The sequence below is a fragment of the Patiria miniata genome, unplaced genomic scaffold (genome assembly GCF_015706575.1).
Source record: "Patiria miniata isolate m_02_andy unplaced genomic scaffold, ASM1570657v1 HiC_scaffold_11, whole genome shotgun sequence".
In the NCBI taxonomy this organism is placed as follows: domain Eukaryota; kingdom Metazoa; phylum Echinodermata; class Asteroidea; order Valvatida; family Asterinidae; genus Patiria; species Patiria miniata.
In genome coordinates, this window is record NW_024037049.1 from 7,036,108 (window position 1) to 7,050,106 (window position 13,999).

Consider the following 13,999-nt stretch of genomic DNA (forward strand, 5'->3'; position numbering starts at 1 on the left):
ATATTTTTGTATGACTTAATGCGTTTTTGCCAATGTACAGTCATGTTAATTATATTTTTTGTTCAAAGTTCATAAAAAGTTATATTGAGCTAGTATAGCCAACAGATATAAAATGTGTAGAAATTATTTGAAGATGTCACATGCCCTACGATGACATCATCTTGATAACACTTGTCAATGCACATTTTTGCATTGTGGTCTTGGTTTGTACTAAGGTTGAAGTCAATCCAATGAAAGGAAGTGTTAAATTTGGAAGCGGGATAAAATTGTAAATATGAGAAAATATCATAAAAAAATAAACCAATAACGTCATGGTGACGTCTTTTCGGAATTTTTAAAAATCGCATTTTTGATGACGTCATTGTGACGTCACACATTTTTCAAAAAAAATGTGCAGATGCCTATACATAACAAACCTAATACAAAAAGAATTTTGAATTTAGCATGTTCGAAGCCAATCGGATGAATTAAAGTGTTAAATTTGTAAGCAGAATAAAATTGTTAATATTTTAAAAATCGTAAAAAGTCTACCGATGACGTCATTGTTACGTCATTTCAGATTTTGTGTACTAGTACTATTATCTACCCACCCAGCAAGTTTCATGACGATTGGACATTCCTTTATATGTGTTTTGAAAAATTGCATTTTTGATGACGTCATAATGATGTCACACAATTTTCACAATTTTGTGAATGTACCTGTTACCTAACAAACATAATACAAAAAGAATTTTGAATTTAGCATATTGGCTTAAAGGTCCAAAACTTCAAAAATCGATATAAAATCACACGATGACGTCATGATGACGTCACCTCAATTTTGACCTATATCACATCTCGGCCTACCTACATACCGAGTTTCAACCCAATCGGACTTATGGTTCTTTAGATATAGGGTCTTAAAGTTTGCATGTTTAAGATGACGTCACGTGACCCATGATGACGTAATCATGACGTCACTCTTCGGGACACATACTCACTATGGGGTCTTCACATAGGTTAGGTTTCATTGGAATACAAGTTTGTTTAAGGTTCAAAATGCCGCGGTTAAAAAACGTGTACAAAGTCTATGGGAATTGGGGTGGAACAAAAAGAAAAAGAAAGAAAAAAAATCAGAACAAAAACAAAGGCTTTTCCGCAACTTTGCGGAAAAGCCAAAAAAAAAAAGCACAAAAACAACGGCTTTTCGCACTTTGTGGAAAAGCCCTTCAAAAAAGAAAGAAAAAAATCTTCACGAAAACAAGAAATGTGTTTGTGGACAAGAAATGTGTTTGTGAAATACTCTGTGCACGTGATGAACAATAAGTGACGTCACTACAAATGTCATCTATAACAGCATATGTCAAGTTACAACCTCTTATTATAGTTTTGTAGATATAGGCCTATAAAAGAATAAAATGCCCCTTTAAGGGACGTCACTTGACATTTGATAATGACGTCACTTCAATTTCCATCTATAACATATCCCTGTGAATGTGCATACTATTAAAGTTTTAACCCAATCAGACTTATCGAAGTTATAGCTGTTTGAAAAAAAAAATGCACATTAAATGTCATGTCACGTGACACATGTTGACGTCATTGTTAGGAATTCATTGGGGACCATCTACGGTTGCTGGTCTTAGTGTCCGACAAGTGTTAAGTCAGTCAGACACATAGAAGTGCAAAAATGGATGGTTTGAAGAAAAACATGTACAAAACCAATAGGGGGAAGAATGCATCTTTAATGTGACATAATCTACGTGGTAGATTAAGTGTGTACCAAGTCTAGCATTAATCACATTTACAAAAGTGCAAAAGTAGCGTGTTTAAAGCGTGTACAAAACATTTTGGATTTCTTCTAGGACCATCTGTGGGTGGCGGTCTAAGTATGTATCAAGTCTAAAGTCGATCGGATTTACGAAGGTGCCAGACTGGAGTGTTTTAAAACGTGCACAAAACATATTGGGAAAAAATTCATCTTTAATGTGACATAACCCGACACCTTAGAGCGCATGTTAGAGCGCCCTTTACGGGTAGGTTGAAAAAAGTGTAAAATGAATTTTCAGTGGATGTCTGTGACGAAGTTTGCGGTAATAGCTTCAAAATTGGTGTATATGATGACCTCAATGCAGACAACACCTGTGCACGAAAAAAAATGATGACGTCATCATACCGGAAGTTATAATGAAAAGACCTTTTTTCCTTTGAAAATTCCTAAAAAATCAACCATGACAGTTTTTATATTGATTTTTACTTTAATTGTCGATTTAAGGGTAGGTCTAAAACATTTCGAAGTTTTGAGGCAATAAGCAACTTGGACATGCCCTGCACACGCTTAAAACTTCAGGTTGGCAATACCTCTGCTTTAAAACATGCTCAGGATGTCCACAATGTACATGCACGTGCATTGTACATATGCACATACATGGTATGTCAATCAGCCCGCAGCGCACGCGTTGCTGAGGTCAAATCCTGACCTTTATCTGCAGGGCTTTGTCACGAATCGGCCGGAGTGTTCGACAGCTCTGTTTATATGAACTACACATTTACAAAAGAAGTAGCGGTTCTTGAAGATGACATGCATGGTATTAAGTTGAAAGCGAACCTTTTTTTTCTGAATGATATTTGGATTCAGAAATAGATTCAGTATATTTTGGCAGAATTTGTTTCATTAGAAGTTGGGGTGCGATTTTGAGGATGAATTTGGTTGTTCTTTTTTTAGTTCCTTCGCCGTGACTTGACTAGATAAGGACAAAAAAATGATCACCACACATCGATAAAGAAAGCAACGAGCTTTCGTTTGAATAGTTTGTGCCAGTCCTTGTGGCGACATTTTCGTAGGTTTTCTGCCTTTTCTTTTAGCTTGTACGCGGGCGGACGGCGGTGTACAGCAAATCATCATGCACGTACGAACACATAATTTCAGGGGGGGGTGGCTCGTTTTGAGAATGCTAATTTGTTTCATGTCATGTCAATTTGTTTCATGTTAAATTCCTTTTTTATGTACGTTTTGTTTCCCAATTGTCTTTATTTATAGATGGGATATCCAGCTATGAATGTGTGCTTTTTATTAAGACAGTTGGTTTAGTTTTGGAAAATTCGCTTGAAAACTAGACAACAAATGGTGCAATTAGACTGTACAACACATGTATACATGTATCTGTATACTATACTTTGTGTTTTCGATCATACAGACAAAAAATGTGCGAGGAAAAATATTTCGATAAATTTACAATTGTCACATTTTCTTTCAATACAGGAACCTGTTCAAGCCAAGTCTGATTCAATCAAAACATTGTACATGCATAGTCAGGGATGTGTTATTGTTAAAAAAAACAATTATAATGCGGAAAAGCCCTATGTTCTCTTGCAAACAGACATAGATCTCTCGTCTTCTTCTTCTTCTTTTTGTTTCATCTCAAAGTCCATTGACTCTGTGCACGTCTTTTCTGGCCTCCACTTTTGGCATTAATCTTTATCATACAGTATTCAAAGTCAGCATAGGCATAGTCCCTATAGCAAAGATATGTCCCGAAGATTGACGTCATGATGACGTCATCATGGGTCATGTGACGTCATCATTCATGTGCATATTACAAAGTCCTATATCTACAGAACTGTCAGTCGGATTGGGTTGAAACTTTGTATGCAGGTAGACCGGCTGGATGTGTTATAGGTGAATATTGAGGATGACGTCATCATGTGATTTTAGTTGATTTTTGGACCTTTAAGCCATATCTCAAGAATGACACATGCACATGTACGAAGGTAGTCCGACACGTCTGATTTAATATGGATGTATTTCTTTTGGCAATTTATATATCTCACAGACGCCACATGCTAAATTTTAAAAAGTATTGTACCGTATACTTTGAAACATTGTACATGCATAGTCTGGGACGTGTTATTGATAAAAAGCATAATGCGAAAAAGCCCTATGTTCTGTTGCAAACAGACATAGATCTCATATTTCTTTCTTCTTCTTCTTCTTTTTGTTCCATCTCAAAGTCCATTGACTTTGAGCACGTCTTTTCTGGCCTCCACTTTTGGCATTAATCTTTGTCATACATTATTCAAAGTCAGCATAGGCATAGTTCCTATAGGAAAGATGTGTCCCGAAGATTGACGTCATGATGACGTCACCATGGGTCACATGATGTCATCATTCATGTGGACATTACAAAGTCCTACATCTACAGAACTGTCAGTCCGATTGGGTTGAAACTCGGTATGTAGGTAGATCGGGATGTGTTACAGATGAAAATTGAGGTGACCTCATGATGACGTCATCATTGATCACGTGACGTCATCCTAAATGTGCATATTGTAAAGTCCTATATCTAGAGAACTGTAAGTCCGATTGGGTTGAAACTTGGTATGTGAGTAGACCGGGATGCGTTTTAGGCAAAAATTTATGTGACATCATCATGATGTCATCGTGTGTTTTTATATGAATTTTTGGCATTTTGGACCTTTAAGCCGTATCTCACGAACGCAACATGCAAAATTCAAAATTCTTCTCGTATTATGTTTGTTAGGTAATAGATATATGCACAAAATTTTGAAAAATGTGTGACGTCATCATGACGTCATCAAAAATGCGATTTTTTAAAACACATATAAGGGAAGGTCCGATCGTCATGAAAATTAGTGGATAGCTAGAAAATGGTACCAGTATACAAATTCTGAAAAGACGTCACCATGACGTCATCGGTTAATTTTTCATGATTTTTGCAAAAAAATATTAGGGCATGTGACGTCATCAAATGCCAAATCCAAAGTGTTGTCAACATGATGCCATCAACTAATTTCATACATTTTATATCTGTTGGCTATACTAGCTCAATATAACTTTTTATGAACTTTGAACCAAAAATATAATTTACATGACTCCACATTGGCAAAAAAGCATAAAGTCATACAAAATAGAATAAGCGGAAAAGCCTTATGTGCTGTTTTCAAAGACACATAGATCTCTCGTTTTTTCATTCTAACTTCCGGTCTGATGATGACATTAATTATTTTTTGCTCGCAAGTGTTGTCTGCATTAGGCCATCATATATACTAATTTTTAAGCGATTACTACAAAATTTGCCACAGACATCAACTCAAAATGCATTTTAAACATTTTTCAACCTACTGGTAGTAATTTTTTTGCAAACCTGTAATTTGTTTGGAAACGACAACCTAACACAGACTAACATCGTTGAAAGCGAGTTCACATCTTTTTCCAGTTTTGAATTATAAGCCACTTCAGGTTTGGGCTGGAAAAAGGGTCACGTGACTTCACACACACTAAAAGAAGACCCTGGATTATTATATCAGTTCCCGCAAAAATCAAGTTCAGGTCCCTCATGTTTGCTTTTATATTGATTTTCAAAGATTAAATCTAGAAATCTTTAAAGTGAGGTCACGCGACCCCATGGTGACGTCACCATGACGTCACTCTTCGGGACACATCCTTGCTATAGGGACTATGCCTATGGTAACTTTAAAGGATGTATGACAAGGATGAATGGCAAAAGTGAAGGCCGGAATTTTTTTTTACAAAGTCTATGGGATTTTTTCCGACAAAAAGGAAGAAGAAGAAAGAAAAAATATTCAGAACAGAAAGAAAGGCTTTTCCACACTTTGCAGAAAAGCCCCAAAAATCTTAACGAAAACAATAGCTGTTTTGGTGTGTATGCTGAAGCAGCTAAAAAAAAAATCTTAACTAAAACAAGAGCTGTTTTGGTGTGTCACCAAAACAGCTAATTATAGTGACTTTTTCTAAAGTGCACATATCCACCTGGACAGGTGCTCAAGGTGCTGCAGCATTATTACCCCCTGCTCATTGGGCCAATGAAACATTCCAAATTCCTGATTTCAGCTTCCTGATAATATAGTATCAAGTTTTATGTGACATTCAATGTGTCCAGGAAATGTTGGATAAATCAACTTTTAGACTGATAAATGATTATTCTTTGTGTAAAGGATCTGTTGTACCGCAGGATGCGTGCACTTGTTGACTATCAGTCTGCAAACAAAGCATTAGAGAAAGCACGAGCAAAGAACAAGGATGTGCAGCAAGCTGAGATGAAACAACAAGAATCGTGTGACAAGTTTGAGAAGATATCTGAGGTAAGAAATCTACATTACTTCAGTGTGAACTAAGACAACACCCTGCATTCACTTTGAAAATAGTTTTAGCATAAATGGTTTGAATGCAACCAATTCTTTGAATTGTTTTCATTACCAGAATGTTACATGATCATTTTTGGAGGGCCTATTTCTTAAAAGGAATAAAGTACAATGGAGCAGTAAAAAGCCGTGTTCATAATGGACTCATTTGCTTTCAGATTTACGAAGTTGATGGTAAAAACAGAACGGGTAAAATCTTAACCTGTGTCCGCAGTGGGACGTTTGACTCAGGAAAAGTTTACAAAAGTAACTGGATGTGGCTCAATCTTCATAATGTTCATCTTGTTGAATGTTGTTCACTAATATCAGTGACTAGTCAATAATACCTTGTTATGAAGTGTATGAAAATGTCTGATACCTTTAACAACTTTCATACAAAATGTATTCAAATTATGTGTGAGGAAACAATTGAAACAGGGCAGGGGTGGTGTCGTATATGTACATGTACACCCATGTAAGGACATTTTTTGACTTTTTATGTTGGCATTTAATAAAACTAACCTCTACACCACGTATGTTCATGCCAGTGCACTTATGCTATGAGCTGAGATTGTCCAAATGTTAAAAAAAATATTCTGAAAAAAAAAAAAAAATTTAAGAGAAAAAAAATCCTTTCCCCCAAAATTCTTCAAACCATGTGTGTATCAATCCAATTATAAAAATATTTCTCTAATTTTCCTGGAAAAGTGAAAGACATTGCCATGTAGATAAAGAATAGATGAAAATAATTATACCATTTCCAAGTTATTGCGAATAGGACAGCTCAAGAAAGAAGGACGTATCCGCCGACGTGTACACATTTTTCTGGTGACCCATATACGGCAGCGTGATTTTCCTCGTTGCGCAAGCCAGGCCAGTGCTCCATGTGGACGACCCAACATGGCCTTCCTTGCATGGTGACATCGTATTTGACGGTGCATGGTTCATACGGTCAGAACCCAAACCCATTCCCAATAACCAGGCATGCAACTTTTCCTCGGATCGGCTGTGTGCCATAGAAAATAGAAAAACACTGTACAAAGTCTTGGAAAGATTTGAATTTCGTCTTTTATTTGTGACTTTCCAGTTGCATGCCTGAATAACTCATTAATCCTGTAATAATATTTTTTTCATATCTCATTCATATGCTGTGATAAGTGGCATGTTTGGGGAAACTGGAGAACATTTAAAAAATCCCAACTTTAGTTGGCCCTTTTTGCTGATGATTGCATGGCAATGGAAAGCGAAAAACGAAGAAAAATGTCGAATTTTTACCACAAAAATATGGCGAATAAAACAAAAGAAACTCATTTAATTTCATCCAGTGGAATGTTTCTCACTTAATCTAGCAAAATGAACAGGATGTTTTCAGATGAAAATTGGTGTGTCTTTCCTCTGCCATTTCGACAGTCACTGGCGCACAAACTAAGGGAAGGGATGAACATACGTGACACCTTGTCACATCATCGTGAATCCTGATCCCCATCCACCATGCCCATCCCCAACCCTACCTTCAGCCTCCCTTTCCACCTTCTACAGCGAGCCATTATGGCTTCACCGTTCTAGTTTTTATTACATTGTTATGTTAAAGATCATTTCGCGGTCAAAAATATTATGTAACATAATTCAATAGGGCTCGCTCACTGACGGCCATCTCTGTAGGAGAACTGCAACCGCGTATTTTACGCAATCAAGCACGCATTGCGCAGTGTTCAAAATGTTCTAAACACGGGCGCTTGTTGCTCGAAATGTGTTCGAAATATGATGCAGCCGATGCGCGTTATGCAAGTTGACACTCAAAATGCCGATGCACGTGGATGGTCTGTAGGAAATGATGTCATTTGAACGAGACCTATTGCCTAAAACTTGCAAGAACGACAAAGGAGATCAAAAGCAAAAACCCCAAATGGGGAAGTTACAAGAAACTATAAAACAAAAACATTAAAAAATATCAAACATTAAATTGTACCGTATGCAGGTCTGATGGATTGCCTAAAAGTTTAATAAAAGCTTTTCGAGAAGCTCTCCAACTAGAACAGTACAACTTTTGCACTACACACAGAAACAACAAAGGACGACAAACAGACAGACAGATACAAGCACACAGAACAAAACAAACAAGCTAACGAACATATTAAAAAGGAAAAGAAAAACAAAGGCTAACAAATCACGATTCCCCCTCCCCTCCCCCCCCCCCCCAAAAAAGGACATCAATCAGACTGTCACAGTTACTCTTTTGTTTTAGGGACTGGCTGGAAAGATAAAATGATTAGATTGCAAACACAAAATAATCACAACAATGGACAAGATCAGTTCTATTTACACAATTATTATTTACAATTTAATTTATAAGTCCACTTCTTCTTGCAGTATTTACAATATTTCTCCTTAAGTCATAAAGAGGATTATTAATTTCTCTTAAGTCATAAAATGCATGATTAATGCGGAACACAACAAAAGTGTCTCACAAAATAAACTAAGTATTCTTTCTTCTCAGTTTTAAACTCTTAATTTGAAACACAACTCAACCAAAAAAAATAGTAATTAAAGGAATCTCTGTTTGTACTTTCTGAACAAATTAAACTAATAAAAGAACGCTAGGTGTGGATACATTCGAAACCACTTCTAAGTTTGTCCACTAAGTCATAAAAAAACCAATGTACACTTACTTTGGATGTTTTCCAAAGGTTTTATTAAAAAAAAAAAACAATGACCGGTTAACTACTTCCAAATTCAATTTCCAGTCGATTTGGCCACAAAAAAACCTCTTCGATTTATAAATCACAAAAAAAGAATGTCTTGCAAATCAAGATTATCAAACAAATCTATCTTAATAGATCTCAATAACAATTAAATGTTATTGCAAAAACAAGAATGATACAGTTCACCGTGTTTTAAAAATTAGGTGTTCTCCTGCTGATTTCAGCCTCTCGGTGGTGTAACACTAGTGATGACAGCCCTTCCGGCATCCTCTGTCGTCTCTGCGACTCTCACGTTAGTACGTCAAACTCGATGGTTGCTACTACATAAATCAACGTCTTAAGCATCCCGGCTCATTGACCATCTACCTCAATTTGGCATGCACCTCAGGCTACAGGCTAGCTTGGGCCAAGGGCCATCTAATAATTCAATAAAAGATTGGCCAAAAAATACAGGCAATAATACCTCAAAATCTCCAATCTTTTTTTCAACAAATCGGCTTTAACTTAAAGAATCACACTTGCGTATATGTTAAAAAAAACTTCATCAGTAATGTCAATTATTCCATCAAAACTTTCTCCATGTGGCACTGGTCATTATTTACTGCAATGATACATTTTAAATAACTAAAAAGAAACCACAACCTCCTTGATAATTAAATAAACATAACTTACGGTTTCCTTGTCATTCACGATCTTGGATTTGCTGATCCAGCCGCTGTTGGTCTCAGCTTCACACCAATATTTGCCCTTAAGCAGTCTGTAATATCTGCTTCTGCAAGTTGCTGCAAATTTAGCAGCTATACCGGCTTGTGAAAAGCGCGTGGCTCAGAGGATCAATGCATGACATCCACGTCTATCAAAAATCAAATGTGCTCTGCCGTGGCACACCCAAAAATCTCTCTTATACCAGCAATCACTGCAAACCAAACCTGATACCTAACATTCCACTTCATTCATTTACAACCTCAAGGAATTCAAACACAAAGATTGAGGAAGGCTTGGATAAGCTTATTAAATTCAACACAAAAGGCATTACATGCTATTGGTATGGGTAACACAAAGGAAGAGAATTCTACTGCTCCTGTCAGTCCTGTATTGCTAAACAAAATAGTAGGTTATTTACATGTTGGCAAAGAAATCCATGGCCCTGTGTAAATAAAAGTCACAAGTTAATGAATAAACATGAAGAAGTCTACAAGCACATTTGGAAATATATAAAACACTTCAAATCTAAGTGAAATTCTGACACAGACAGACAGACAGACAGACAGACAGGCAAAAGCACACAGAATAAACCATAACATCTGCTTGAAACAGTACTTTAAGTTCAGTGCTGGTACTATTTATTTTGCTTGTTTGTGGGTCATTCCACACTAAAGGGGTACAAAAGTATGACGTGGGATTGGGAAATGAAGCTGAATAATAATATCAAGTTGTTTGTCCTCTTTTCCGCTTGTGCATTCTCCATCCATTGTTAACTATTGTGCTCACCAGCAATTTAAGACTTTCAGGCAGATTTTACAAGATATACATGCTCATATATTTACATTCGTAACTAAAGTTTGATATTGATAGAAAGTTATAATTGAAATACATGTATTTGCCTAAATATTGTGCTTTCCATTCCTATCCCTACTGGAAAAACCAAGACAATCTGCTATATATTCTATATAAGACATCACAGGGTATTATGTTCAGAATATTATGTACATAACATGGACAGAAATTGGTCACAGAATATTTGCCCAAGTTATGAAAGTTACATATTCTTAAAGACCATGGAAATTGTGTTTATTTTGGCTTGTGGCAATCCTAAATGGGTTATGAATATAAACGAAACAACATTTTGGTAAATTCATGCACGTGATAATAAAGACATTTTATCATTAAATGATCAAATGCTTTATTCTCAGATTTTCTCTGGTGGGTGTTAATTTATTCATAGGTGAAATTAGTCCCGGGAAACTGCCACAGACTCACATTTGTGTATCAAACATGAGATTGATTATCTGCTGCATACAGTTCATAATAAGAGCTTAGCTGTGATACCTTCAATTTACTCATGATCTTTGCTTTTGGAGATTCATTGTAGCATTGCACTACTTGTAGAAACACTGCACATGCTTGCCTATAATGTTCATGTGTAAAGAGTTTACTGCAAAAAATGCCATTGCAGACTTGGAATAACACAGGATCCTGAGCTGATCATGGTCAGCCAATGAGTGGTTGTGTTGGCAAACGTTTTCATGAATATGCATTACCATGTAGTATGACATGCTCAGGTCTACTGTACAAAAGAGGGGACAATTAACGAACGGTGGACTTAGCCTAGGGGCTGTTCGTTTGGTGAAAATAACCGTTTTGTGACTGAGTAATTAATTAGAGGTAAACAGAGTACTAATTAATCGGCTTAATACCTTACAACGCAAATATACCTTACAGTGACAACAGATTCTAAGATTATTAAGATTTGTATTATTATTCTGATCGGCACTTAATTATAATAAATCATGCACAATGAATCAATATAAACACTGGTAATTCTCACACGGGTCAAGGGCCACTGCCAACTGCACCCCTGATAAATAAACTTATACAATTATAATTCCTTTTATGAAATAGCCCAGTTCCAATAACCCTCACACAGATTGAGGTGCCCCAATAACCCTCTCACAAGGACGGTAACCCTCAACCTGATTATTCGTCAATGCAGGTTGTACCAAGCAATCCCAATATCCCTCACACAGGCTGAGCTGTCCCAATATCCCTCACAGGAAACCAGTAACCCTCACAAGTGCTCAGAACACGGCAATGAGTAAACTTGTGAGGCGAGCCAGTTCAGTGATTACGGCACTGATCGGCTCATTTGTCAAACCCCATCGAATGGTGTCCAACCCACGACAAGTAATCTACCACCGAACCACAACCTCACTAGCCTCTGAAACCAAGTTCTACAACTCCTAGCCCATTTTTATGCCCCGCGGCGAAGCCGAAGGGGCATACTGTTTCCGCCTTGTTCTTCCGTGGGTGGGTGTGAGCTTGTCTTACATACGCAGTGTGGACTTCCGAACAAAAGACGTCCACATAATGTAGGTAGCAGCGACGAAGTGTGGACTTGCCCACGTCCACACAGTGTTTCCCCATTTCTGGAAAACAGGTTTAGAGGCATTTTTGGGTTAGGTTTATCTGTAGCAGAATGAAGAGAAACACTAAAGGGAATCATTGAAAAAAAATTGGGTTGTAAGAGTTTTCACAGTTTGAGAAAAATGAGTTTTTCCACTGGTGTTCCTTTACTACACGAAAAGAAAGGAAAGTCCACACTAGGTATGTGAAACAAGTCTGGGTGTGTGTGTGTGTGTGTGTGTCCGGATAAATCGTGTCAGCGCGATAACTTGAGAAATACTTCACATATGAACTTCAAATTTGGTTTGTGGATTGTTCTTGGTAATCATAAGAAGCCTATTGCATTTGGGGCCAAAAGGTCAAGGGTCAAGTTCACAGTGGCTAAAACAATAGAAATCTTGTCAGCGCGATTACTTGAGAAATACTGAACATATGAACTTCAAATTTGGTTTGTGGATTGTTTTTGGTAATCCTAAGAAGCCTATTGCATTTGGGGCCAAAAGGTCAAGGGTCAAGTTCACAGTGGCTAAAACAATAGAAATCTTGTCAGCGCGATAACTTGAGAAATACTTTACATGTGAACTTCAAATTTGGTTTGTGGATTGTTCTTGGTAATCCTAAGAAGCCTATTGCATTTGGGGCCAAAAGGTCAAGGGTCAAGGTCACAGTGGCTAAAACAAAAGACATAATGCTGTCAATGAAGGTTCCATGTGACCAAGGTACATGTAAGTTGATGTTAAAAGAGTGGTGTTATGTCATGGGAACAGTCACGGTTGCGGGGCATTTGTGTTTGTTAATACACCTGACTTGTTGTGCTGGAATTTACTACCTTACGGAGACATGAACACAATAGGGAACAAAAGATTGTATACGTCTCCAGAAGAACATTTCTATAGATGAATACGTCTCCACAAGAATTTCACGAAATAGATATATGGATTTTACTCAAAAACTAGGAATTTCCAAGGTAGGTTGATTTGTCGCAAATGGAAGAGTTTTAGAAAAGGGATATTTAGTCCAAATTTCAGCCCAGGAAATTAATTCTGGTTAAAATAAGAGCATTTTGAAACTTCAATTTCACACTCGAAAACTTTACTACACGAGAACAAAGAAATGTCTCCACAGGAATACAAATTCCAGAATGGGTGTTTAAGCACTAATCAAGACACAATGATCAGTCTTATAATTTCCCTACTAGTTCTCCACCTAAATCTTTGTCCCCAATTATCTTAGATAATCGACACTAAATAACAAACCTAGAGCTACAACTCTTGAAATGTAGTAGATAACACTTAGCTTAATGTTAACTAAACTGGAGCTTTAACTCCCGAACCTGGCCACACCAGCGTGTCACCGTCAGAGATCCTTCTCCCAAATGGGGAGTGCGCAACAGCAACGGAAGACCACAGAAACGGCACCGCAACTTGACTCGTCCTTACACCCCAAAGCTTGGCTTCTTGCAACTTGGAAACAGCACCAGAACGCGTTCCTACTGCATTGGCGCTATCATGCGAACTCACCAAGTGATCTCAGGACCCCACTCTATAACATGCTAATTCGCGCACAGCCTTCGCAAAACGCGATGCTGATTTGTCAATGTCAATTAGACTCCTATACAAGTCTACATATACATGTACCCCTGTTTTTCAATGGTGTGTGCACCTGTCCCTCATGTTCATATTGCGTTATGTGTGTATTGTGCATGTACTGTGCCAACCCAGAGTAGACTGGACAACGGCCTCAAAACCGACGATGATGATGATGTGCAGTAACGATCGTGAGTTGGTGTCAATATTGTTGATGTATCCTAACGTGGTACGGCCCCTAACGTGGCGCCCTTTGATTTTTTGCCTGTAGCGCCTAGCTAGAGCAAACGTTTTAACTGAAATTTCACAGAAACAGCAATTTCATCAAGTTCTAAACACTCCCGTTCATAAATCACGAGTTTATCTACCCGTTACAAAGTTAGAAGAAAAATTTATGTCTACTTCACTCTACTTACCTGTAGAGCAATACTACTTATGCATATTCCC

The 13,999-nt window shown here is 37.4% G+C and overlaps 1 protein-coding gene and 1 long non-coding RNA gene across 3 annotated transcripts in view; one reads left to right on the top strand and one right to left on the bottom strand.

Annotated features, from left to right (window-relative positions):
* Positions 1-13,999, top strand: part of LOC119743400 (sorting nexin-6-like) — a 53,652-nt gene that overhangs the window by 1,628 nt on the left and 38,025 nt on the right. For both annotated transcript variants that reach the window (XR_005273022.1, XM_038219796.1), the window contains exon 2: positions 5,956-6,102. Coding sequence is in view for 1 of the 2 variants with exons in the window: in XM_038219796.1 (XP_038075724.1) it covers positions 5,956-6,102 (147 nt within the window). In the remaining variant the exon portion in view is untranslated. The remainder of the gene's footprint in view (positions 1-5,955; positions 6,103-13,999) is intronic.
* On the bottom strand, positions 8,455-10,024 carry LOC119743418. Its single transcript, XR_005273025.1, has 2 exons — positions 9,516-10,024; positions 8,455-9,260 (listed from the first exon to the last, which is right to left on the bottom strand). It is a non-coding gene; the product is annotated as an uncharacterized LOC119743418 (long non-coding RNA).